General features: G+C 43.7%; 1 protein-coding gene across 1 annotated transcript in view; it reads left to right on the forward strand.

Moving 5' to 3' along the window:
• Nucleotides 1–25,273, forward strand: part of Tenm4 (teneurin transmembrane protein 4) — a 701,768-nt gene that overhangs the window by 598,859 nt on the left and 77,636 nt on the right. The window contains exons 16-18 of the mRNA XM_051192264.1: nucleotides 2,151–2,177; nucleotides 9,277–9,423; nucleotides 22,167–22,383. Of these exons, the coding sequence (XP_051048221.1) occupies nucleotides 2,151–2,177; nucleotides 9,277–9,423; nucleotides 22,167–22,383 (391 nt within the window). The remainder of the gene's footprint in view (nucleotides 1–2,150; nucleotides 2,178–9,276; nucleotides 9,424–22,166; nucleotides 22,384–25,273) is intronic.

The following is a 25,273-nucleotide window of genomic DNA, read 5'->3' on the forward strand; positions in this document are numbered from 1 at the left end:
TTTATAAAAGGTACTAAAGTATTTTTTTTTTGTAATAGAGATCTATAGCACTATATAGTCCTTGAAAATGAAGGCATTTAAAGAGAACTCTCTGAAGCCAGCCCCAGCTTTCAGGAGAATATCCTGTGGAGTATATCTAACCTTCAGGAGCCACCATTGAGTCTGGAGACAATCAAGAGTGTTTTCTGTTGAGAAAACTCCCTCAAAGCCCGAAGTTGCACAGTGAGGGGATCATGTGGATCCCAGTGAGGGGCCGCATCTTACCCTAGACATCTTTGGGAGGGAAGTCACAGCTCATGCCACACATTCTGCCACTGAGTTTAGAGTTGTTAGAACAACGTATGATTAGGATTCTCCGCAAGAGCTCATATCTGAAAGCTAAGACACCCACTAGAGCCCAGACATGTTCTATGCATCCTTGCTTTCTAGTAGCAAAACTCTGGGACACCACACAAGGTGATGTCTACAATATTTTAGATCACTTTGCAGAGTTAGATGAATAAACTTTTATAGAACTAAAGAAATAGATGAACCAAGAGCCAAAGAAATTTCCCTCTTGGCCAGAGACCTCCTGGCTGTTTTTGAGATGGGCTTTCCCCATGTTTTGTTTTGTTTTTTTTCTTCATTTGGGTGGTCCCTATGTTTGCCATTCCATGGCTTTGTGTATTCACTCCTGCTTAAAAGCCATTCTTCTTCACAGTACCTTCTTATATCCTGCTGGTGTACAGACCCCAGAGTGCCTCTAAGAAAAAAGGGATGTTTGTAGGCCCTGTTAAATCACCTGTTTTGAATTTTCCCTTTGGCTATGCAGCTTCATGGTTCATATGTCATCATAACAGCTACTGCACTAATATATGAACTAAGAACAGACTCTTTCATCTACTGGTTCTTTGATGCAAACATATATAGATGATAGACAGACAGACAGATAGCAATGGTATCTATGATTTTTAGAAGTGAGGAAAAATGTTCTTACAGTTTACATAATCAAATGGCTTCCAGATAAAGCCACTCCATTATATTCAGTCCTGTCTCATGTCACATATGAAATCAAGCTGAAGATGGAACAGCCTACCTGGAGGCACTGGTTGCTTTAGAAGTTACACCCTCTGCCTGGCCTATATGGAAACACAGGAAAAAGAGGTGGAAAAGGAAGCCTCTTCTATACCTAGATGAGAAGGTAGAATATATTACTAATGTAGGCTGGGACTGAAAAGGCCAGTGCTGTTCTGAGAATTCAGACACATACTTCATGTACATATTGGTTTTAGACATCAGAGCAGTGTTTGACACATATCCTCACAAGCAGGCAAGACCTCAAATTGTCATACAATTCAAATAACCACTCCATTGGAAAACCAAACATGCATCATTCTGTCTCTTGAGTGAAGACATAGCCAGGTTTCCCCTTCTGTTTCCTACTTTTCATAGTGACATCCATTGACCTATGCCTCACATCCTTTGTAAGATGCACAAAATGGGGTACATCTTACTCGGCATACCTAACATTCTGCATCTGAGTCTGTGTAGACATGTATATTCCTGGATAACTTTAGAAAGCTCAACAGTCAAGCTAGCAATGTATTCAACCAAAGTCTCAACCTAGAACCCTAGGATGTATCAGACATTCTAAAAAATTTGCATATATCCAACCTCTAATTTCTTGTCTGCCCAGATAATATGTCAGTATAGCTGCTTCCTCTTGAGGGAGGCTGGCCATTACTCTGGGTAGACCAAGAGTTAGTTGTAATATTTCATGAACCTTAATGGCAGAGCAGGACTATGGCCACTTGTGCAGCTTCCCAGACTCGTTTCTTCTATTCCCCTTCTCCATATGTCTTCTGTTTATATGATCACATTTTCAAATGCCTGAATCCCAGAATGAGTTGACCATTCCTTTAGTCTTCATGGAGAATGTGCTTGCTCTCCTTCCTTCTAGCCATGTCATTGTGTCTTTGGTTTTTTGTTTTTGTTTTTGTGTCTATTGATTTTCTTTTTCCCACCATGGCAGAGGCCTGTCCCAAACATTGGGCACCACCCTGAATCCCTACCCTTCCCTAGTGTCTTCTTAACACTTGGCATGGTTACATGGCAGGCAGTATTGCACTTCCTCGGTCCTACCTTAAATGTCCTGTCTTTTATCTCCCAAGCTCACTATCTGGATAGGGTAGTTAAAGGTATGGTCTTCCTCTATTTTCCTGTTGTCTTTGTGTCTGTGTTTGTGTGTGAGCATAAAAGAAATGTGCATATAAAAATGTATATACATATCATTAGCATGACAGTGTCTATATGCTGCCACATCCCCAGCTTTGTCACAGTATCCATTACCAAATGAGGGTGGTCTTGGGGTCACAGAGTGGTTAATAGGCCTAGAATGTTGTTCTTTGCCCAAGTCACTTAGATCTGTCTGTGACATTACCATTGTGTTGTTACCCTTCCGTCACCCCTGTACCCTACCCCCATACCTTCCAGCCTTTCCACCCCATCTCATGTCACCCCATCCATTCCTCACGGCCTCTGGCCCATCAGAATTCAGATACTGGGAACCAGCCTGGGTGGCCTGAAAAAGGAAGAGGCTCAAGAGCAAGAAAAAACAATATTGAGGACTGCATTCCATTACTGTTGTGTTCCTTCATCCAACAGCCACACGTGGAGCACCCAGGGTGTGCTAGGTACACATGGCAGGCCCTGGAAACGAGACATAGATGGCAGCCTTGGGGAGTGGGTGGTCTGTTGCTTGCTGTCTGTTTTTCTTTACAGAGAAGGCCTGGCTTTGGTAAGTTTGTTCTTTGAAGAGTATCCCCTAACGGCAAAGCGACTTAGAGTATTTGAAACTTTTACTTAGGTGATGTCTATCTCCACAAAGACCCCATAACTATAAGAATAAGGCTTGGATTGAAACATTTAGAAGACCCAGCACTTCCTAAGGAAAAATATCTTGCCATAGCTTGTAATCCTTGGGTCTAAGCATAACATCCGGCATAAAACATGTGTTCGTTGGTTAGGAACATATATTCTGTAATCAGATCACACTTGATAGCCAGGGTACCTTGGGGCGAGTTATTTCATTATTGCATATCTATCTGTAAAATGAGCATGGTGGTAGGTCTGCCTCACAAAGACAACAGGAGGATGACATGAAGCAATGATTACCAAGCACGCGTACATGGGTAGGAATGTTGTTGGGTAGATTTAAATTGTATTCTTAATCTTTCTTTTGATTTGAAGGACTCTGAGAGCTAGATTAATAGAGATTGTAATGGAGAAGGATAAATTGGCCTTCTGTAAGAGAGAATAGAAACTTTTTTAAAAATTGAGGAAAAGGTTTAGGGAACTATATTACTATGTTTAGGGTTGCTATGAATAAATACCCGAGAAGGAGCCACCTAAGGGAGAGTTTATTTCAGCTTACAGTTTGAAGGCACACTGTCCATCATGGTGGAAAATGCAGCAGCAGGAACATGAGGCTGCTGGCCCCACTACATCAGCAGTCAGGAAGCAAAGGGAAGACAGGAAGTACTGCCAAACTCAAAAAAACCTCAAAGTCTGCTCCAGCAATCCACTTTCCTCCAATGAGGTTCCACCACCTTCCCAAACAGCTGGGAAACACATGTTCAAATATGAGTCTATGGGGGACGGTTTACATTCAAACAACAGGGACCAATAATGGACTAAATGCTTTTCAGCTGGTTCAGGCTTGCCAATACAACAAATGTATTACTAGGACCCAACCAGGATAGGAAGTAAGGTTCCTTGACTTTAATTCACTGGCCTTTGCTAAGAACAAAATCATACCAGCGGGAAATAGATGTATGTCAGTGTCCTCCTGGGACAAGCATTCAATACACCATCACCATCAGAGTGTAGACTAAATTCATAATGGAATCATTATTTAGTGGGCTGCTCCTTACTGTGTGAAGTTCTTTGCAAACATGATTCTTGAGTCCTGTTAATTTTAATTTTCAAAGGAAACAGATTTAACACCATCCATTTGGTTGAAAAAGGAAGCTGAATTTGAGGGACTTTAGTGGCTCACCCAGGTTACACTTCTGGGAAGTAGTAAAGTCAAAGCTTTGGACTTTCTGGTCATACACAGACTTCCAACATTTTTTTATCCTGTCACCATAAGTCACCAAGAATGTCTCATAATTCCCAATATTTCACATCCAAATCACATATGCCAACCATGTCCTTCCTGAAAAGTAATTTGCATCCTTTCTCAAGTTACCTGCTCTGACCTTTAGTTCAGAAAACCCTATCATTAGGTCAGTGAATCAGAACTTGCTTTAAAAGACAAATGCTTCCTAGCAAAAATCTGGTTATGAACCAAACCCCATCTGGCTAGATTTTCAAATATACTTTGGAGATGCAGAATCCTGCTTAAGACTTGTCAAAGAAGAGCAGGTATTTTGTAGTTCAAAAAAAATTCACTTTTGTTCTCTTTTCAATTGCATTTTTAGAGAGTATGTAAATAATATTCACGTGTGTAGTCTCCTAAACTGTCAGGAAATGTAGATGCCACACATGTACAAATGTAGAAATTGCTCTCTTTGCAGAGTGTCTACTGTCTCTCAGAGAAGACTCAGAAGCAAATAATTCCAACAAGTGTGACAGGGGTATGATGTGATAAGGGTGTGATGGTGGCAGTGGGTTGGAGACCTCACCAAATAAGGCAAGGGGCTTTCAGATTGTGGATCTGTGATTGAGAAGGCTCCCATTAGGCCATTTTGTAAAAAAGGAATTGGGGAAGAATATCAGGAACAAGAAGGGCAGTTATACTTGCACTGTCATCTAGGCAAGAAAAGATGTTGATCTTGTGCAGGGAAGTGAAGGCAAAGACCAGAACCATGAGAACAAAACACAGGGAGAAGGGCATTTGACAGGTGGGAGGCATGCTGCCTAGCTGCTTACTACTCTGCAAGATTCTGAATGGCTCCTGGCCATACCTGATGCTGGCCAGCTGCAAGGGGGATATTGAGATGAAGTGGTCCCTTGTCATTTAAAGGGCATCGTTTCTTTTGAAAAGCTTAGCCCTTCTCTAAATCTTAAAACTACATTATTTTGGCTCCATCAAATGCCTGGTGTGAGTCCTTCCATAGGGGATTGTTAATGTCACTCAAACTCTCTGAATTATTGATGGTTTCAGGGTTTGTGGAATTAATGAGCTTCTGCCATGGGGAAGGATGGGCATATTGCTTTAAGAAAGTCAGCAAGTCACGCTGGAGGAGGCTTCCTCCTACTGGCTAATAGGGGTGTGATGGGCACCAGAAGAAAGTGAACCTGTTCTACTCACAAGTACTCTGAGTTTCCTCTGAAACCAAAGGGACAAAGCAGATCCTCAGGGTGGGACTTGGTTCATCTGAAGAAACTGACAGTGGATAAAGTGTCCATGAGGTCCCATATTAAGTGTTCCTCTCCCCTGGGTGCCTTTGAGCAGCACTAAATGTCTACAGTAGTCAACCAGAGGGATTCACAAGAACCCAAAAGGCGGGTGCCGTGGAAGACACTATTTTAGCAATATGGGGGAAAAAAGAGTTCCAAGGCCAAGATGAAAAACACTCAAAATTAAACAAGGGGTTTTGTTTGTTTAGCTGGTTGGATTTTTGTTTTTCGAGACAGGATTGACCTATGTAGCTTTAGAGCCTGTCCTGGCACTGGCTCTGTAGACCAGGCTGGCCTCAAACTCACAGAAATCCTCCTGTCTCTGCCTCTGGGGTTCTGGAATTAAAGGTGTGTGTTACCACCTCCCGGCCAAGGTTTCTTTAATAAGGTTATTAACATCCATGTGACTAATATAAAAACGGAAGTGTTTTCTGAACTTACTCGACAACAGAGGCTTTATTGTTTTTGTTGGTTGTTGTCATTGTTTGAGTTGGGGTCATTAGCCTAGGTTGACCTGGCTAATGACCAAACTCAGGGCATCATGCATGCTAGGCAAGCAGTCTACCAACTGAGCCTCACATCCAGTCCCTGAAGCTTCTGTTTAAAGATCCCTTACAACCAGTCCTTCACAGAGGTCCCTATGAGGACAAGTGTTTAAAATATTAAGACCCAACAGATGTGGGTGACACAAACTTGTGATCCCAGAACTTTAAAGGCTGAGTTAGGAGGGGATCACAAGCTTAAGGCCAGTCTGGGCTATATTGTAAAAGTGTTCCAATAAATAAATAAATAAACAAATAAATTTAAATTGAAGTCCTTCCAGAGACATATATAGGTATAGAATCAAAGAACAAGAAATGAAGGCAAACAATATCTCCCTCTGGCATCCAGTAAGTTAGGCATAAAATGTGTTGAGTTATGAATCAATTGATCGAATCTGATGTTCTGACCTTCTTCATTGAGTCAGTTTTTCTAGAAGTACCTAATGGATCATTCATGTTATACACCAGGAAACTGAGGCTAAGACAGGAAGGTAGCTTTAACAACCCCTACCAGTCAGAAGGGAAGAAGCAGAACCCATTTCTCTCTGATCTATTGATTCATTTCAGCAAATGCATGGTGATTGCCTGCTGGGTGAAGGCACTAGATGAAGCCCCAAATTGTCTTTCTGGAGTACACATTCTAATAAAGGGAGTAAGAGCATTAAACTCATTGCAAAGTTAATCAATAACCAGAGTAATTGCCACAAGAAGGGACAGTCTGCTATGGAAGTGTGAGGTGATGATGGATTTATTGGGATTCATGACATTGCCCATGTTACATCAAAACCAATTGCATGGCATGGTAACCCTATGGCCATGTCATTATGGTGCCTTTTCTCTTCACAGAAGTTGGTATTTATGAGCCATAAACATTGATACAGTTTAGAGCAGTACAGGTAGTAAGGTTATACAAAGTGAAAAGCAATCTATTATTAGTGGCTCTTATATACTAAATGCCCTCTTATAGTGCTGAACACCCAGCTCTCATGGCTACTGAGCTCAGCAACTGGCAAATATCATGCCATTTAATCTTCTCGGGGTCTCTTTCATATCTACAGACATGAAAACTGAAGTTCAGAGTTAATTTGATAATATTCCCCAAAACAGAAAGTCCATTGACCATATTAAGGCATGAGTTGAAGTTTTCCAAGCTTCACATTCCTCATAATTACAAAACATATTTTGGTTTTCAATTAAAAAGTTGAGACTAATGGTGTGAAGTTGGATTGTCTCTGAAAATCTTGAAAATTATTTTTTAAGCATGTGTGTGTTCTCACACACAAAGTCAGATTTTGTATGTTAATGTGGGTATATGCAAGCCATAACATGCTTGCAGAGGCCAGAGGATAACCTGGGGTGTTGATCCTCACCTTCCATCCTATTTAGGACAGAGTCTTTTGTTCACCACTGTATGCACCGGGCTAGCTGGCTTTTGAGTTCTGGGGATTCTCCTGTCTCAGCCTCCCATCTTTAAGTAGATGCAATGAGATTACTGTGTCTGGCTCTGTGTCGGTTCTAGGGATCCAAACTGCACAGCAAGTGTTTTACACACTGAGCCATCTCTCCAGCTTCAAAGTCATATCCTTGAGGAATAATCTATGCAAAGCTCCTAGCCTAGGGGCCAGCCATGGTAGACCCTGAGTAGATGGCAGTTATCATTGTCATAGCTGTCCTGAGGCAGACCAAGTCTACCTCATCACAAATTTTTGTAAATAAAGTTTTATTGGAATGTATTATGCTCATGCCTCACAAACAAGATATGCTTGAGTTGGCACTACAGTGGAAGAGCCCAATGATTATAACAGATTTGTTATCATGTTGAGCCCCCCAATGCCCCAAATTATAATTAAGAATATTGGGGTTCAAAAAATTTAATGACATGCTGAATCCCATGTCCAAGGGTCATAGAGCTGGTGTTTGGTGTGACTCCCAAGTTTGTGCTCACAAATATAACGAGTCCTCTCTGCATCTTAGGAGATGCTGTATCTATCTTACAGCAAAATAAAAGGGCCTCTTAATATTTTTAAAGCTTTCAACTTCTTCCTCTAAGATTAACTCCAATATAAGTAGTTTAATTAAGAGCAGTCCCCGTCTAGATGAACAAAATTTAACTGAGACTAATTGAAAGACCAGAGAGGCTCTGCTTGCTGAGATTACTCTGGGTGACTGATCATGGTGGCTTAGTCAGAACACAGAGCAGTCACCTGAATGTCACCTGGTGCTCCTGGCACCGTTTTACTGCTTTCCTCTTGATCAGTTTTGAGGATGGCCATGCTGATAACCTCACACACATGCTCTAAACTTTCTGTGTGATCCCCACTGAATTCTGAGGACACATACAACCAGTCTTCCTTCCTTCAAATGGAAAGGACAGTGACTGACTGTGTTGACTGGTTGGCATCGGCAATGACTATCTGAAGTGGAAATGAATATTGAACCATAGTGGAATTTAATCTTTGTGTGTTAATTTTAATATGCATTTTCAAAAGTCTTTGATATGTGTGCCAGGTTTTGTGTTAAACGGTCACATTCACATTTGTCGTCCCTTTTAAAAATGATGAGTCACAGATATGGATAGCTCAGCTGACATAGTGCTCACCTAGCATTCATGAAGCTTGGGCCTTAATCCCCACCAACACATAAGCCAGACATGGCGGTGCACACCTGTAATCCCAGGACTTGGAAGGCAAAATCAGGAAGATCAGAAGTTAAGGGCCATCCTCAACTGCACAGTGAGTGTGAAGTCAATGTGGGCTATATAAGACACTGTTTCCAAAAAAAGTGAAAACAAACCCCACAAATGGTAGTAAGTTTGTTTTCCCTGGTTCCATGGCAGAATATTTAGTTTACAGCCAAATTTACAGGTGTAAAGTTGGCCTAGCTACAAGAACTGAAAAAAAGAAAAAAAAAAAATACAGCAAAACAGCTCAAGGCCAAGTGTGGTAGCACATGCCTTTAATCCCAACACCCAGAAGGCAGAGGCAGGAGGATCTCTGTGAGTTGTAGGGAAGAGACAAGGTGGCCAAGCACAGGGCTGAGGGCAGATGGGAGACCTCCCTGATCAGGCTCTAGCAGGCTTGTTCCACTACTGTGTCTCTAAAATCCTGATCACTTGTGAAATGGGGAAGTGGAGATGGAGATGCTCTGGGTTCCAGCCCTGCCTCTGCTGCTTTTGACTTCTCTGAGTCTCTGCTGTCTTCTCTGTGAAGTGAAGATTATTTGTGATACCTGCCTCCCCAGATGTTGAAACTGATAGATGTGAAAGCATCACGTAGGCAGTAGGTACAGCATGAGTGCAGAGGTAGTAGTTGCTGTTGGGTACCAGCCCTTGACTTTCTGCTTTCTCTTGCAGAGGGCTGTCCTGGCTTGTGCAATGGAAATGGCAGATGTACCCTGGATCTGAATGGGTGGCATTGTGTCTGCCAGCTGGGATGGAGAGGAGCTGGCTGTGACACATCCATGGAAACCGCCTGTGGAGACAGCAAAGACAACGATGGAGGTAGGAATCTGGCACATGTGGACCCTGGGCCACTCCAGAGATAGGAGACAGAGAGAGAAGGGTGGGCATTGCTGGGTTAGCAGGATACCAACATCCTAATCCATAGTGAGGGGACTTTGAGACTTTGGGACATACAAGACCATGCAGGTGACCAAAAGAATGGGTGAATTTGCTAGTTAGTACATTTTGATTTATTAAAATAAGTGAATGTAAGTGAAATTAATTGACATCAATTGGTCAATGGAGAGAAGGCATGCAGAAGCATCCTCAGCTAGCCCCATGGTGGAATACTTACTTGGCCAGGGCTTGAAGAAGCAGCCTTCTTCTGTATCCCAGAAACCATGAAGGATGCTCCTCCAGGGGAGGAAGTTCACTCCCTTAGATCAAGGTCTCTCTTCTGATTCTGGAGGTAACCCTTCTCAAGAACACCAAGAGATACATTTCTCTCACACTCTCCCATCCCTATAATAATCCCTGTAATAATATCTGTCTTTGCTTTTCATTTTTTTCAAGTGTTAGACAGCCAAGGGAAGAGGGGTTAGTCTTATGGAATATTAACTCAGGGTGAAAATCCATGTTAATTCCAACTCTGACCTTAACCCTACCTTAGGCTTCCATAGGCAAGGTACTGGGTGTCTCTGAGCCTTATCTTCCCAATTATATAATCAGGCAGTTTGCCCATGAAGGTTATTTAAGTCTTTAACTGTAAAATCAGCTTCCATTTCTCTATTGTGTAAACTTGCATAATATACTCCATAGTATACTCCACATTCCTATCTGGAAGAATCTGCTTCTTGCAACCTCAGGGAGTTACTGGAAAAATGAAGAAGACAGATATGAAAACAAAGAAAGCTTTTATTTGTAACACTGGCAGCTGACATATTATGCAGCTCCCTTTGATGTAAACCAAGAAAAAACTTCCTTGTGTTCTGCACAATGTTAGAAATTGGTGAACTAGGAACTTGGCAAATCCTACCTTTTGGAAATTTCCTACCTACAATGTTCCTACAGTCTCAAACCCCATAAGGATTAAAAGACCAAGTGTGTAATATTGTGTTCACTCTGATTCATTTGGCTGCATTGGCTCTGGGATCCTAGAATGATTTTAGAGCATTGATGTTTTTCCGGACTTCCCTACAGTCATTCTTTTCACCGCCCAAATCCTGAAAGCAGACATGCAGACAACTCTAGACTAGAACTATGAGAATAATTATGAGTGATATGCCCATGGGGTTGGGCCTTGATCCCTGAGCAGAGGTGTGTGTCCCCCTGAAATCCCACAGTGTTCATATGTCCCTTACTCTAGCTGAAACTTGGAAAGATCACCCGTCATTCAGTTGCCCAAACACACAGAGGCTCTTTTGGAGGACTGGGGCTTACCCAAGGCACAGAGATGCTGAAGTCCTGTCCATCCTCCAGAGACACAGGGAAGGAGAAAGCCACAGGGTTGAGTGTTAATGGATTGTGCTAAGTGTAGTTGCAGTGTTATGGAAAAATATTTATCAGGAAGGTGATACTAGAGCAGGAAAGAGTTTTATGTGAGGGAAGGGGCATTTGTTCTCAAGAGATTACATAGAAAAAGGTAGGGCAAAGTGAGAAAGGATATCAAGCATCCTTGTCTTCAGGTAAGAGAAAGAGCAATCAGACTCCATCTGTGGGAAAGAGATGTCCCTCTGTTTTCTATATGATGCCCTCAGCATCCCTCTGCATTTTTTCTGTGTGGTTGCAAGGCCAGTGATAAACAGTAACATTCATGAAAAAAATAGGAAAAGCCGCATTGGGGAATCATTTCCTTCCTCAGAGTCCAGGGTCTTACTTAGCCCAAGCTTTCACACAGCTGTGGAACATCTGGGCAGCTAAGGAACTAAGTAAGTGTCTTTGTGATGTTCAGAAAACACGTAGATGCACGCATGTGCACGCGTGCGCACAACACACACACACACACACACACACACACACACACACACTTAGGCAAGAACAGGCTACAGATCAAGGTTTGTTCGTTCCTCTCCATAAAATGCAGCACCAGAGTTTATGCCCTGGTTGCTATGCTTCAGAGACAACCAACACTGAAATAACAAGTTTTCACAGAGGACCTGGGCCCACAGTAGCCCCGAACCGCCTGCCATAGGAAATGATCCAGACCCTAGGGAAATGGAGCCTTCTCCAGCTGCTCTGAGCAATGAGCTAGCAAAAAGCAAAAAAGAGCAACCAGAAAAAAAATTTCCAATTGTGGGAGAATATACTTCATACATTTTTGAAGCATATTATAAAGCAAAATGAGTTTTGTACGTACTTCATGGCAATGCCGTCAAAAGCTATGCTGTTCATTCATTCGTTTGCTCCATAAATGTTCGCTGAGCATGTGCACTGTGTCAGGCCCTGGCTCCTAGGGCTTCAGAAATAAACCTGAGAGTCTCTGCTCTTGCAAAGTGTAAGATCCAGAGAGAGAGGAAATAAAGGTAACTGTGAGACTGTGGTTTCCCTCTGCCTCAGAAGAGCATCCAACCATTCAGCTGATATTGGCAAATACCTCAGAGGAAGCAGAGGCATAGCTTCCCCAGGAAGATCACAAGCCATCATGACTGGAAATACAACCATCTCAGGAGGACAAGTCTTTGGCATCTGGTTCTCAACTGTGAAGTGAGAAAATGCCTCACTTTGGTAGACTCTAAGTTCAGTGGCCTTTCTATCCATAGGGAGAGTCCAGAGGAAGCTCCAGAGGGTCCCTTATTTGTAAAGTGGCATGGGTGAAATGAACTACAGGTTCAAAGGGGGCAAATATTATCCTCAGTGCCTTTTTATCTGTTGCTCTTGCTCAAGCAGAGACAGTTCAGTAGAAGGAAAAGTAGGACCACTGTGCAGGGTACACAAGCATAAGCCATATTTAGCATGGCACTATTTCCCCTTCATCCAAGCATGCATACTCTTGGCTCTTGCTGTTGACAAGGCACCACACTCTTTTCTGAGGGGATCTAAGGACCAGTGAGCATGGCCCAGTCTCCCTCAGGAAGCTCACAGTCATTTGAAAGAAACTGTTAGCCAAATGACTAAATCTAACGGAAGGACTAAATCATGTCAGCCAAGGCAAGGGATGCAGCATAACACCAGAAAGTAATTCACCAGGGTAGAGAGAGTACTCAAGAGGCCTGCTGAGTGGTTTAAATGACTCGGGGGCTTGGAGGAGAAATTAGCAGAGTTTAATGTTGAACAACAGGGATAGAAGAAACTCCATCTCCTTCCTTCTCCTCCTCCCCTGGCATGGTGTAGACAAGGAAATGGGAAACCAGAGAGGGATGTGACCTCATATATGTCATAGTCACACAGAAAACCAATAGCTTGATCCAGACTAGGACTCCAGGCTGTAGCTGAGCTAGTGCATGTAGAACACTCCTCCTTCACCCAGAGAGACTCTCTTCCTCCTTGAAATGTGGGAAGTGTCTACCCAGGTCTGTAGAGGCTCTGCGAAATGTCACAGAGCCTTCTAGACCATGAAAGAACTCATCATTTGTCAGCTTGTAGCTCAGCGGTGCACTTATGCAGCGACTCTATGAGGACAGTGATATTGATGTTCCTAACCCTCTCCTTAGAGAAGGACACAAGGACTTAGCTATTGTTCTAGCCAGGTCACACCACTGGCTAGCAGCAGTCTTCCAGTGTCCTTGAGGCCTGGCTGCATTAGAGCCTTTCCCTATACCTGGACCTCAGACCTGGCTCCTTTGTCAACCACCATGGCCCTTCAAGCTGAGAACTTCATTGCCTCCTTTTATTTCCCCAACTTTCTAGGCTTAAAGCAATCTTTTTCAAATTCAAGTTGAATTCTAAAGTTCATTAAGAATGCTATTGCAGTGTTTTTAATCTGTGAGACAAAACGCGCGCGCACACACACACACACACACACACACACACACACACACACAGTATGGTTGAGTTGAGTTGGGAGCAGCTTTATTGGCTTGTTTTGTCTTCACATATGATTGTTGGTGATCTGAATTGAAAACCAGAAAGCATCCGAACATGACTAGGGATCGGCTGGTCTCCCAAGTCTCTGTAGGATTGCTCAGTGTGTTTCAAATGCCCTCAGATTTTACTTCAGGGAACTGGGTGCTGAGAAGGCCCAGAGGGGCAAGCACTGGGGCTCCAACACTCTCTCAGCACCAGTTCCTCTGTGCATCTCGGATGCTGATGACAACTGCTTTATCCTATCTTACTTTGTGTGAATCCCTTCATGAAATGCAACCGCACACATCTTCTCACATGAGATACAGTGACCACCCATAAAATGCCCACATCCACTTCAAAGACGGTGAAACTGTGGCCCACCTGTGCCAGGTGACATTTCCTCAGGATGTCTCCACTGCAGAGTCACAGTAAAAGCCATGGGTTATAGCTGTAAAGTGCCTCAGGTGGAACTGTGGTCCACCTGTGCTGGGTGGCATTACCTAGGGTGTCTCCACAATAAAAGCCACAGGTTATAGCTGTAAAGTGCCTATGATGAGACACTCTAATACAAAGATGAAAATCACATCCCCCAGTTCTTCCTCATGCTGACCGTGTGACCACGAGTGAGCTGCTCAACTTGCCATTTGCAAGTGTCAGCTCTCTGCCCGAAATAACAGAGCATCACGTTTAATATATATATATATATATATATTTATACACAATTTTCATTTTAACTTTGCTCCCTGTGAGGTTTTATACTGTACTTTTCACACAAAGGTATAGTATATTTTGTGTATATTGGTGGGTTTTGATTGTTTTTGCTTTCTTTATTAAAATCCACATTCCAAGCTGGGTATAATAATTAACACCAATAATTCTAACACTTGGGGAGACCGAGGAAAGAGGATCACAAGCTCAAGGCCACATGGGTTTCTGAGTCAGACCTGGTCTTTAAAAAACATCCATTGCAAACAATCACATAGAATAGAATGGAAAGTCCACATCTGCCTCATTTTCAAAGCTCCCCTAACAAACTTGTAGGCAGAGCCATTTACATACAAGGACATGAGTCTCAGAGAACTGAAAACAGTTATGCAGCCTCATGCAGTGGACCAGCGGGAGAGCTAGACTAGACAGGAACTGTTTCTGCAAAGAAGATGCCGGAATAAAAACTCCACTGGAATTTAAACAGCCAGATTCTTTTTGATAAAGCTTCCTGTATCGGCTTCAAGGTATCATAATATCTTCCGATGTTCCTGACCCCATGAAAGACAATCATGAGTGGCAATACCCCAGCTGACAGATGCAGCCCAGAAGGAGAAATTTCAAGAAAACTGCAAACAAAGCTCTCTGTCCTTCCTTCTCCCGCCCCACCCTGTCTCCCACTGTGGGAATGGTGCGCTCACACAAAGCCCTAGAATCTGGTCACCCTCCAGACTATCTCTAAACCACTCATTTCTCGTGATAAGAGACAAGAGAGAAATTGACCTTTAAAAATCTTGTGTTCCAAGGAGCAGATAAAGATTTCACAAGCCCTTTTGAAAGAAGGCACGGAATTCATTATAGCAAATGACAAAAACTTCTCTGGGATGTGTACAGAAAGGGGAGGTGCGCCCTACCCTCCCTCCCCTGGGCCTCCCCCAGGGCTGCTCACAGCTTGCTGTAAGATAGTTCTATGACCAGACTGCAGACACTAGCAGATGAGGTGGCTGATGAAGCTGCCAGAGAGAGCAATGGGCTCTTCCTTGACTTACAATCACCAGTTTAAGAAAAGCTGGAACAGCCACAGTAAAACTGCTTCTTCGAAGCAGTCCTGGTCTGCATTTAAGGAGTCTCTCCTCTAGCCTCTATCCCTCCCTGGACTGAGGTGGGTTCTCAATTTGGGATCTCCACTACCCCCTGAGCAGCCCTTCTTCCAATGAGAGGACTGATCAGTTCCTGTCCCTATGGGACACAGGTGAGGGGAACCAGAACACCTAAAGCACTGATGTAAATTGTGAGCTGGGTTGTGGGGGTGCACACCTTTAATCCAAGCACTTGGGAGGCAGAGGCAGGCAGCAGATCTCTGTGAGTTCCTAAGCCAGCCTGGTCTACAGAGCTAGTTCCAGGACAGGCTCCAAAGCAATACAGAGAAACCCTGTTTCAAAAAACCAGAAAACCAGAGAGAGAGAGAGAGAGAGAGAGAGAGAGAGAGAGAGAGAGAGAGAGAGAGAGAGAGAATGAGAGAGAGAGAGAGACGAAGGCTGAGAAATGGCTAACATTCATATATGGAAGAAGATGAGGGACTGAATTCCCAGCTCCAGCATTTCACTAGCAGAGTACACAGAGGAAAATCACTCCCTCTCAACCCCAAACCAATACCCTCATGTGTAAAGATGGGAAAAAAAAAAAAAAAAAAACCTCAGCCATTACTCTTATGCAGGCTCCTTTATTCATTCTTACCAAAGAGGATGCTGGAGGGAGAGAAAGAGACTTATTACCAAGTGACCATTCAGAGAGAACAATTGTTGGGGTCACATAGCAAAGGGGAAGCCATTTCTTACCAAGTCCTTAGGATATGTTCCCAAAGAAGACTTTACCCATTTCCATGCCGCAGCCCCTGACCGTAAAGCTCCAGGTATAGTCCCTGCATGGGGAAGACACCAAGCCTTCACTTACTAACTCCCTCCTTTACAACCACTGATGTCGGACAACCCCAAGAAGCTGGAGATCTTCCAACCAGGAGCTTTTGTGAGCACATTGCTGCTCAGTCCTATGATGTCCCCAGCAAAGTGACAGCTTCCAGCCTAAATGTCTCCCTCTCCCAGTTCTGCAGATCATCTGATACCTACCTGCAGGACAGGCCCTGAAGGGGATTGAGATGAGGTGGCACAGGCCCGCAGGTGGGAGTGTGCACAGTATTTGAGTACCGGAGTCTCAAGTTGAGAAGTTCCCCTTCAGAAAGTTCAATATGCTATCCCGGAGACCCTGGCCTTCCCCACTCCTTACCCTTATTCCACTTGTCCGCTAGCCACACCTTTCCTTTGCTTGCCCTCCCCTCGCCATCTGAGGTCGTTCCTGACGCGGCACTGCCATGCCCCTTTATGCTCCAGGAGCCCACATTTTCTTTCATTCCTCCAGGCTGTCATCATAGAAGAATGTGAGGTTTCAGAAACTCAAAGAAAGAGACATTTCTGGAGAAAAAAAAATTTCCTTCCCAAAAGTTAAGTTCTTAAGTTAGGAGAATTTTGCTGAAAAATTGGAGGACATTGAGCTTTTCCTTCTGTGATAAAATGAGGACCTCAAAATGAAAATGTTAAATATATGAAACATAGACAGTTTATAAATCCCAATATATTTGTAATATATAGTAAATGAGTCATGAGGTACCCAGAAAATATAAGTACCTCCAAACCAGCGGTGCTCCCAAATTACAGATTGGTTGTTTCTTCCCCAGAATTCTCCCTTCTGTCCAAAGTACTTTTCTTTATCATATATATTTTCTAAAATTTATCATCTGTGCCTAAGAAATTTTAATTGTGAGGGAGCACAAACACATATGCATATATACACATACATTCACACATACATATACACATACATACAAACATACATGCATATGCATACACAAGCACACACACATACCTATACACACATACACCAATACACACATACATGCATATACATACACAAACACACATGTACATATACACATTTATGCATACATATACATGCACAAGAGCACATATACACATACTTGCATACACACATGAACACATATATACATACTATGGAGCTGACATGCATAGTGTTACAGGCTGCTGTACACTATTTTGAAAACAAAGGTTTTGCACAAATGCTGGGCTTATATAATGCAGCTTTGAGAGTGAAGTTTGTGGGTCCCATTCATGTCAAAATATGTGTCTCATTTAAATATGATGGCAGAGGAGCTGCCCGCATTTACCACTCAGACAACATATATCAAATGTAATTTCTGGCCTGGCATCAATCATTAACCCACCATGCACACAGTGGGCAATTCAACAGTCCCAAAGTTTCTGGTAAGAGTGTGGTTTATGTGGCATCTCCTCTTCCTAAACACTAGTTCGAAAGGGCCCTGAGAGCTCTTAACTTACATGTGTCACCATGGCTGGCTTTATCCAGTTCAGCCCTCAGAGATCACACTGTACCTGGAATCCTGCCTGGAACGTGTGCATAGGAAGAGAACAATGCTTGATCGAATAGCAACTGGTTGCCAGGATGCTCACTGAATGGAAGTACCTGTCCTCTGAAGTCACAGTAACTGCCTTTGGCTGGTTCTGACATAGGAACTTCTCAAGCCCCTCTCTGTGATACAGCAAGCTCAGAGCTTTTGCTGGGACATTTATTTCCAACAAAATGCCTAAGGGGGTCATCATAGCACCCTGTTGACCACAAGATATAACAACTTTCTTTTAAAACTCAGTGAATGAGAAAGGGGGAGCAGGGGAGCTCTGGTACTCAGAAATAACATGAAACTGAAAGTCAGGGCAGCAGGCACACAAGCCGTGACACACTCATACTGACAGGGTATGCTCACAGTGGGCACCGCCCTGATACCACATAGAAACCTGGAGCCCGCAGAGGCTCTAAAACATGTGCCTACTAGAGCACAGGGGGTAGCATGGAGCTAGGGTGCGGAAAGGAGCATCTGTGAGAGACAGAGCTCACAGAATAAAGGTCCTGTCATAATCTTATATACCAGAGTACTGATGCCAAGCTAAAAAATATCCACCCCCAAAGCCATCCTGCATAAGTGGTACTCTGGTGTGGCAGGCAGAAGTCACCAGAAATCATGCTAGAGGGTTAACCAATCATGTGAGATACCTAGTGAGAATTCTAGAATGGGCGGAAAGTGACTGACTACAGCCTGGAGTTAACAACTATAGCATACAAGAGGATTACCATTCGCAAGGATGTAATCCAAGAGAGACTATACCATAAATAAGTTTTCATATGACTACAGAGATAACTGACGAATAAAACCATAAGGATGGAACAAGATACTACCAGGAAGGAAAAAAAAATAACAGGCAGATTTTGAAAAGCCCCAAAGAGACCATCTACAAATCTTAAAGTATGGTCCTTTAAATTAATGACCCAAGGGACAAATTAAATAGAAGACCAGACACAAATGAAGGGAAAATAAGAGAAGTAGAATAGAAGTCTGAGGAAATATATTAGAATGAGACACAAATAAAAAGATAGAAATGCAGAGGTTGAGAGGCATGAAATAGGAGAGAGCCCTTTAAACTTTTATTAGTATCCTGAAGAAAGGGCTAAAGAGAAATAAAGAAAGGAGCATTCCCAGTTTATAAGAGAAGTTTCCAGAATTCACACAAGATGAAATCCTAAATAAAATGCCTAAGGTATGGCATATGGTTCACTGTAGAGCGAACGTACTGTATCCTGGGCTTGGAGACGGTCAGGTTACAACTTTTCTAGACAATCTGTTTCATTGTCACAAGACACCCAAAGAAAGCCTCATACAGGCAATGGGAACAGATTTATGAGTCTAAAGAATGAAGCATCTTTCTTTGTTGTTTTACATAACTAAAGAAACTGAGATTGGAGACATTAAGCAACTTGTACAGACTCACACACTCATGTACAGATAGGGTGTGGCCATCTGGCTGGAGAGAAATCATCTTGAGTGCTAAGCATGGCATGGTATGGTATTGTTTCAGTAGGATTCCTAAGTTCCTATTTTCCACATACAAAACTATTCCCATGAGCCTCTCCAGGATGACTCAAAGAACATTCCATATGTCAGAAAGAACTGTGTTCAAATCCCCTCTCAACTTCTTTACAAACTACCTTTATGACCGTAAACTTTATCCCTTCTTACCTGTGGTTCCTTCTCTCTGAACTGACAGTGATGACAGGGGCTACCTCACAGGAGGGATAGGAACTAAGGCCATTAGTCCTTATAAAGTACGTAGTACAATGCAGGGCCTGACATGACTGTCATTTGTCATCATCATCAACCTAATACAGTTGTCGGAGAGAACCACCCTATTCCTGGTTCATCTTCCTCAGGGCAAGAGAGTAGACATCCCTCCCTGACAGGAAACAGTCCCTCCCAGGTTGCCACAAAGCAGAGGGTTTATAAGAGGTAAAAGACTGGCTTCTAGGGACTACTTTGCTGGCAAACAAGAGTAGGCAAGAGCTAATAAAATTTCAAATTAGCCATGACTTTTCACGGCCCTTCAGCTGTGCTAGCTGATTTAATGGTCAACATCCCTGCTCGCCGGGATTGAGTAATGGAGTGTCTCTACAGAGTTATGGATACAGCCGCTGAAGACACCGTGCTAACATCAATAGCAGAATGCAAATAACCCTCTGCTTGGGCTGTAATTATGTGTTTAAGAGACGTCTGATGGGGGCAGCAGAAAAATGTGTGATGAAACCCACTGATGGCAGGAGAGGGTGGGTGCTTTGCTAGGCAGTGGGACCTGGAAGCTTGAAGACAAGCTAGGGTTACCACTTGAAATAATACTGGAGAGAGGGATACAGGATGGTTTTCCCAGGTAAATAGTCCCTTGTTTTAGTAAACCATGTTCTAGGTTCAGGGTCAAAGGGGAAACTACCCTTTGTTAAGCACCTACTGTGTATCTATCTAATATTGTGCTGGATTTGGGGATGTAAGGATACATAGTTTATTGTAGAATGGAAACTTACATGGCATCTTACTATCTGCATAAGAAACATGGGAAGTTGGATAAGTAAAATGCCTCAGTGGGTGAAGGGACTTGTCACCTATCCTAACAACCTGGACATGACCATTAGGACTCATGGGGTGGAAGGAGAGATTCCATGGTTGTTCCCTTAGCTCTACATGCACACTGTGGCATGTGCTTATTATACACACACACACACACACACACACACACACACACACACACACAAACACAAACATTTGAAGAAAATGTAGTGATTTTAAAAAGAGAGAAAGATGTAGGAATCTGAGACCAGACAGTTTAAGTGACTTGTCATACAATGGGAAGATTCATAGCTAACATGTGATCCCCAGTTGTCTAGCTCTAGAATCCAGACTCTGTCACTGTCCTACTTTCTGGAAGGCCACAGGCTCTTGGGTACTATACAGAAAATGGGAGAGAAAAAAAAAAAAACAAACAACAAAAACAAAAAAGGGAATATTGCCAGGGATGTTTGTCCCTAATTTACTTAAGGGGGCCTGGGAAACTGGGATTGGGGTCAACCAGGAGGCTTGGCCATTTAACTAAAGATATATTCTCTAAACACTGCTCATTCTGCCATTGAACACATCATAGAAGGGTAGGCCTGAGGCGACTCAGCCAGTAAGAGGGTGAGGACCCAAGGCTAGCCCGTGTGTATGCCATGCCCTTTGGGTGCAGATTCTACACTCTAAACTCTAGGGAAACAGAGGTGAGATGGATGTGCCAGCTTTACTCCTACATTATTGGTAAGGACACAGTATTCAGAGAGATTGAACTTGACGAGTGGTCTTGGGTCACCCTTACAAACAGCACTGAGACATGAACTTCAGTCCCCATGCCTCATGAGCCTACCATCAGATCATACTGCTGCATATGGTAGCGTGAAGATACTGTTTTCTGGCCTTTACAGACTAGCATCACAGGTTATCTCCTGCTTCATTTATTGATTGTTTATTTGGCTTGTTGTTTATTCATTTATGGTCATTTTTAAATAGATGTGACCAAAACACACCTGGTGTGGTAAGAAAGTTTTCCTGTGTCACACAGCTCATCAACAGTCAAGCCAGGATTTGAACCCAGGCAGTACACATGTCATCTCTGCCTCTAATATACACAGATGTGACTCAGGGCTTTTCCTTGCCCATATTGTACTCACTGTCTTCTGATCTTCGGGTTTGTTACCCATCCTAAACTGTTATGTGGGAACTATAAAAGTACTTTGCGATAATGAGGCCAAAAATCTATAACCCGGGGTAATCTCTTTCTTTGCATTTTTGGAAAGTTAGAGAGCCATAATAGTTTAGAGGTCCTGAAGCTACCCATCCATGTGTTAACGAGAACTCCATGCAAATCACAACTCACAGAAGGCAGAGCTGAAGTGCCTCTGAAGGCCTCTGAGCCTTCAGCTGAGGGAGATGCTACAGGTACAGGGCCTTACCATCCCTTCTTCTTCCTCTCCCAGAGCCAGGTGGTCACCAGGTCTTAGATTTTACCCTCTAAGTCTCTCAAAAGCATCTACTGTTCATTCTCCATCAGTGCACCGCTCTAACCCAAGCTGCTTTTATTTCTCACTGGTGTAGCCTCAGCACCACCACTCTTCCCATCTGGCCTGTGAGATTTAACGGTGTACCTCAAATAAAGTCACCTTCTATTTCAAGCTTTTAGGAGTACCTATTGCCTGATAGCAAAATTGCAGCTCACTAACATGGACTAAATGGCCCAGCACAGCTGCCCCACCCAAAGTCACAGCCTCATCCTTTGCTGCGTTCCCTAAATGCCAACATTTTAGCTAAGCTTCTCTGATGGCCATGCATTCTCTCTCCTCTGAGCTTTCCCTTAACTTCTTCCCACTATCTCTTTAGAAGAGGAAAAACAATGCACACACCATATGCTTACTTATCTGGATCACTTATTAGACTGAAAGGATGGTGCCAGAAGCATCTGAAGTACCTGGATCTTCCTGTGCTCAGAAAAAAAGCCTTGGCTTCTGTCTACGTTTGAAGTTTGCCTATGAGGGAAAGATAGGCAAAGATGGCTGATTGAACATAGCTGTGTTAACCATATGCTCTGTCACCCTTGCAGATGGCTTGGTGGACTGCATGGACCCTGACTGCTGCCTCCAGCCCCTCTGTCATGTCAACCCACTATGCCTAGGCTCTCCGGACCCTCTGGACATCATCCAAGAGACACAGGCCCCTGTATCCCAGCAGAACCTGCACTCCTTCTACGACCGTATCAAGTTCCTCGTGGGCAGGGACAGCACACATGTCATCCCTGGGGAGAATCCCTTTGATGGAGGGTGAGTCCATGGGGATCAGCTCCAGCAACAGCTCTTGAGGGGAGACTGAGTCATGTCTGGGTGTGAGCCTGAGAGAATGGGTAGGCCCTGGAGGTTCTAATGTGTTTGCAAAAGAGGCAAAAAAAGCAGCCTCTGGTACCCACACTGACAAAACTGCTGTCTGAGGGTTGCTCCCACTGTGTGATAGATGGAAAGAGTAAAAAATCAAAGATCTTGGGGAAATCTTGGATCAATACCCACTTTGCAGTCAGCTCTTTTGACCCTGTGGTCTCCACGTGAGCTGAAGGGCTTTGACACTGTTTGCCCTCAGAGCTGATGGAAGGCTTTACTAACCATTGCTGCACCCAGGCCACATGTCCACACGTTCTTTATTTGACATTTGTGTCATCCATTTGAACATTTTCTCACTGAGACCCACTCTGCGCCAGGTCCAGTGCTAGAATGATAGAAATGAATAGAACATGCTGTCTACTGAGCTATGAATGTAGTTATGATAAGCTTGACCAAAACTATGTGGCAAGGGTGCTAAGGGAGACAGAGAGAGGTGTTCTTGGGCAGGAGAATCCAGGCCATGAGTAGCAGAAATGTGCCCTTTGTTTTGTTTTGTTTGGGGTTTCCCTGTAGAGCCCTGGCTGTCCTGGAACTCTGTAGACCAGGCTGGCTTTGAACTCACAGAGATCCACCTGCCTCTGCCTCCTGAATGCTAGGATTAAGGGTGTCTATCCCCACTGCCTGGTGGGAAGCAAGCTTTAAAGAGGAGAGACAGTTAACTAGGCCAGTGAAAGAAAGAAGGCTCAGAGAAGAGAGTTCACATGAGGCATGGTAGGATCCATCAGGAGTCAGCAAAAGATGGCACTGTGTTCTCCACTCTGGTCAGGGCATTGAACCAACACAGTTTCCAGAAAGAAAAGTTATAATCATTTCTCCGGAATGTCTTCCAATACAGTGATGCTTTGAGTGTGCACAGCTTGCACTGTGAGTCAGCACAGAGGACCCAGAAGTCACTGATCATGTGTCTGTGTTGAGGACTTCTGTGCCAAGGGGTCCCTATCTTAAGGGAAAAAATGAGAAGTGATGAGACTGTGGGAATGAGGAATCAACATAGCTTGGATAGAGACGGGTGTGAGGTTGAAGCAGTCTCCTGTCTGTGGATGCCTGGGTGGATAGTGGCCATGTCACTGGGATGAGGATCTAAAAGCAGGACAAGAGGGTAGGAGGAAGGTGGTGGCTTCACCTTGAGCAGAGAAAGAGTAAGGAAAAGATACAAGGTAGTAAGACTTCCAGGAGGAAGTGTCTGTTGGCATTTTGAAGTCATTCTGGAGTTCACACAGTGGCTGGAGTTCAAAGCTCTTGATTTGGGAAGACTCTACAACAGATGAACAGTGAACGTGCAGTGCTAGCTCCAGGAGCAGCTGTAAGGGTGGGTGGAGACCAAAAGTCTCCAGAGCCATGAGAGATTCTTCCCACTGTACCCCATGAGCAAGTCCTCTCAGGGGCACAAGGACCTAGGAGAAATGAAAGGCAAGAAGGAAGTATTCTACACCCAGGGAGGGCATCATGACAAAGCAGCATTCCAGGGGTCATCTCTTTAGAGGTGTGGGTGTCATGGCTCAGTCAGTAAAGTGCTTGCTGCAGAAGTGGGAACACCTCAGTTCCAACCCCCCAGAACATACACAAAAAGCTGGGCAGAGAGTCACACAGCTGGAACTCAAGTGCATAGGAAACAAAGACAAGCAGCTGCCCAGAGATTGCTGGCCAGCCATCCTACCTGAAATGTCAAGTTCCAGGTTCAGTGACAGACCCTGTCTGAAAAAAACAAGAGGGGAGCATGGAAGATCCAACCTCACCCTCACTTCCACAAGCATCACATACACAAGCATGCACCACTTATGCACATATATTAGAGGGTACATTCTTAAACATACTCCAAAAGGGGTATGGTGGCTTTTCCACATGAAAAAGTCCAGTCACATGCTAGAGCTAGGAACAGCAAGAGTGAGGGAAAAAAAAAAAAAAAAAAAAAAAAAAAAGACATTTCTTGGCCTGCGCTACTGCTTTTGTTTCTAGGCAGGAAGCTGCTGCGATCTCATTCAATTGTGTGATTTTATATGTATGCTTATGGGCCTTCCCCTGGCGTGAGTTCTTTTAATCAACCGCAGATATAAATAATATTTCTACCAAGGAAAATGTTACTTGCTCAGCCTTTCATGACCGGCCCATATGGCATCCGATTAGGGCTACGGTTTGTCAGTTGCCTGTAGCTGTGCTGTTTAGGGAGTGCCCCATTCATGCCAGCCTGCTCCGTGCCTGCAGGAACATGTCCCCTGGGTGTCCTCCTGGTGACGTGCTGAGCCTGCTGCTTAAGCTCTGAGACACTGTGGGACCTGCACTGGGTTCTCGGCATGGCTTCTCCTGTACAGAAAGCTTGCATGGACTTGAGAAGCCTGTGCTAGTGGAAGATCCAAAGCTAAGCTCCACCTCAGCTCCTGGCTCTGCCACACCTCTGTACATAGCTCTGATGAGGGACTCAATAAAATGAGTCATGCCACATCTCTTGCCCCTGCAATCTGTGTTATCCAGGCAAATCCTGCATCTCACTCATTAGCGCACTCAGTAGTTGCTCAAGAATATATATGCACATAAATTGCCTTAAAGAATGAGAAAGTAAAAGGGAGAAAGGAAGGGAATAGAGGAATAAGAGAGAGGAGAAAAAAAAAAGGAAGAGTGGAGGGAAGGGGAGGCAGAAGGACATATTATTTAGTTCTGCCAGACACCACACTGGAGGTGAGGAGCAAAAGCTGGAGAGGACAGCTCCTAGGTCCTTTTTACACATGTTACCTTCAGTTAAGTTACACTTGGAAGGCAGACACTATTCATCTCTTCAAACCTT

The sequence above is a fragment of the Phodopus roborovskii genome, unplaced genomic scaffold (assembly GCF_943737965.1).
Source record: "Phodopus roborovskii unplaced genomic scaffold, PHOROB, whole genome shotgun sequence".
Lineage (NCBI taxonomy): Eukaryota > Metazoa > Chordata > Mammalia > Rodentia > Cricetidae > Phodopus > Phodopus roborovskii.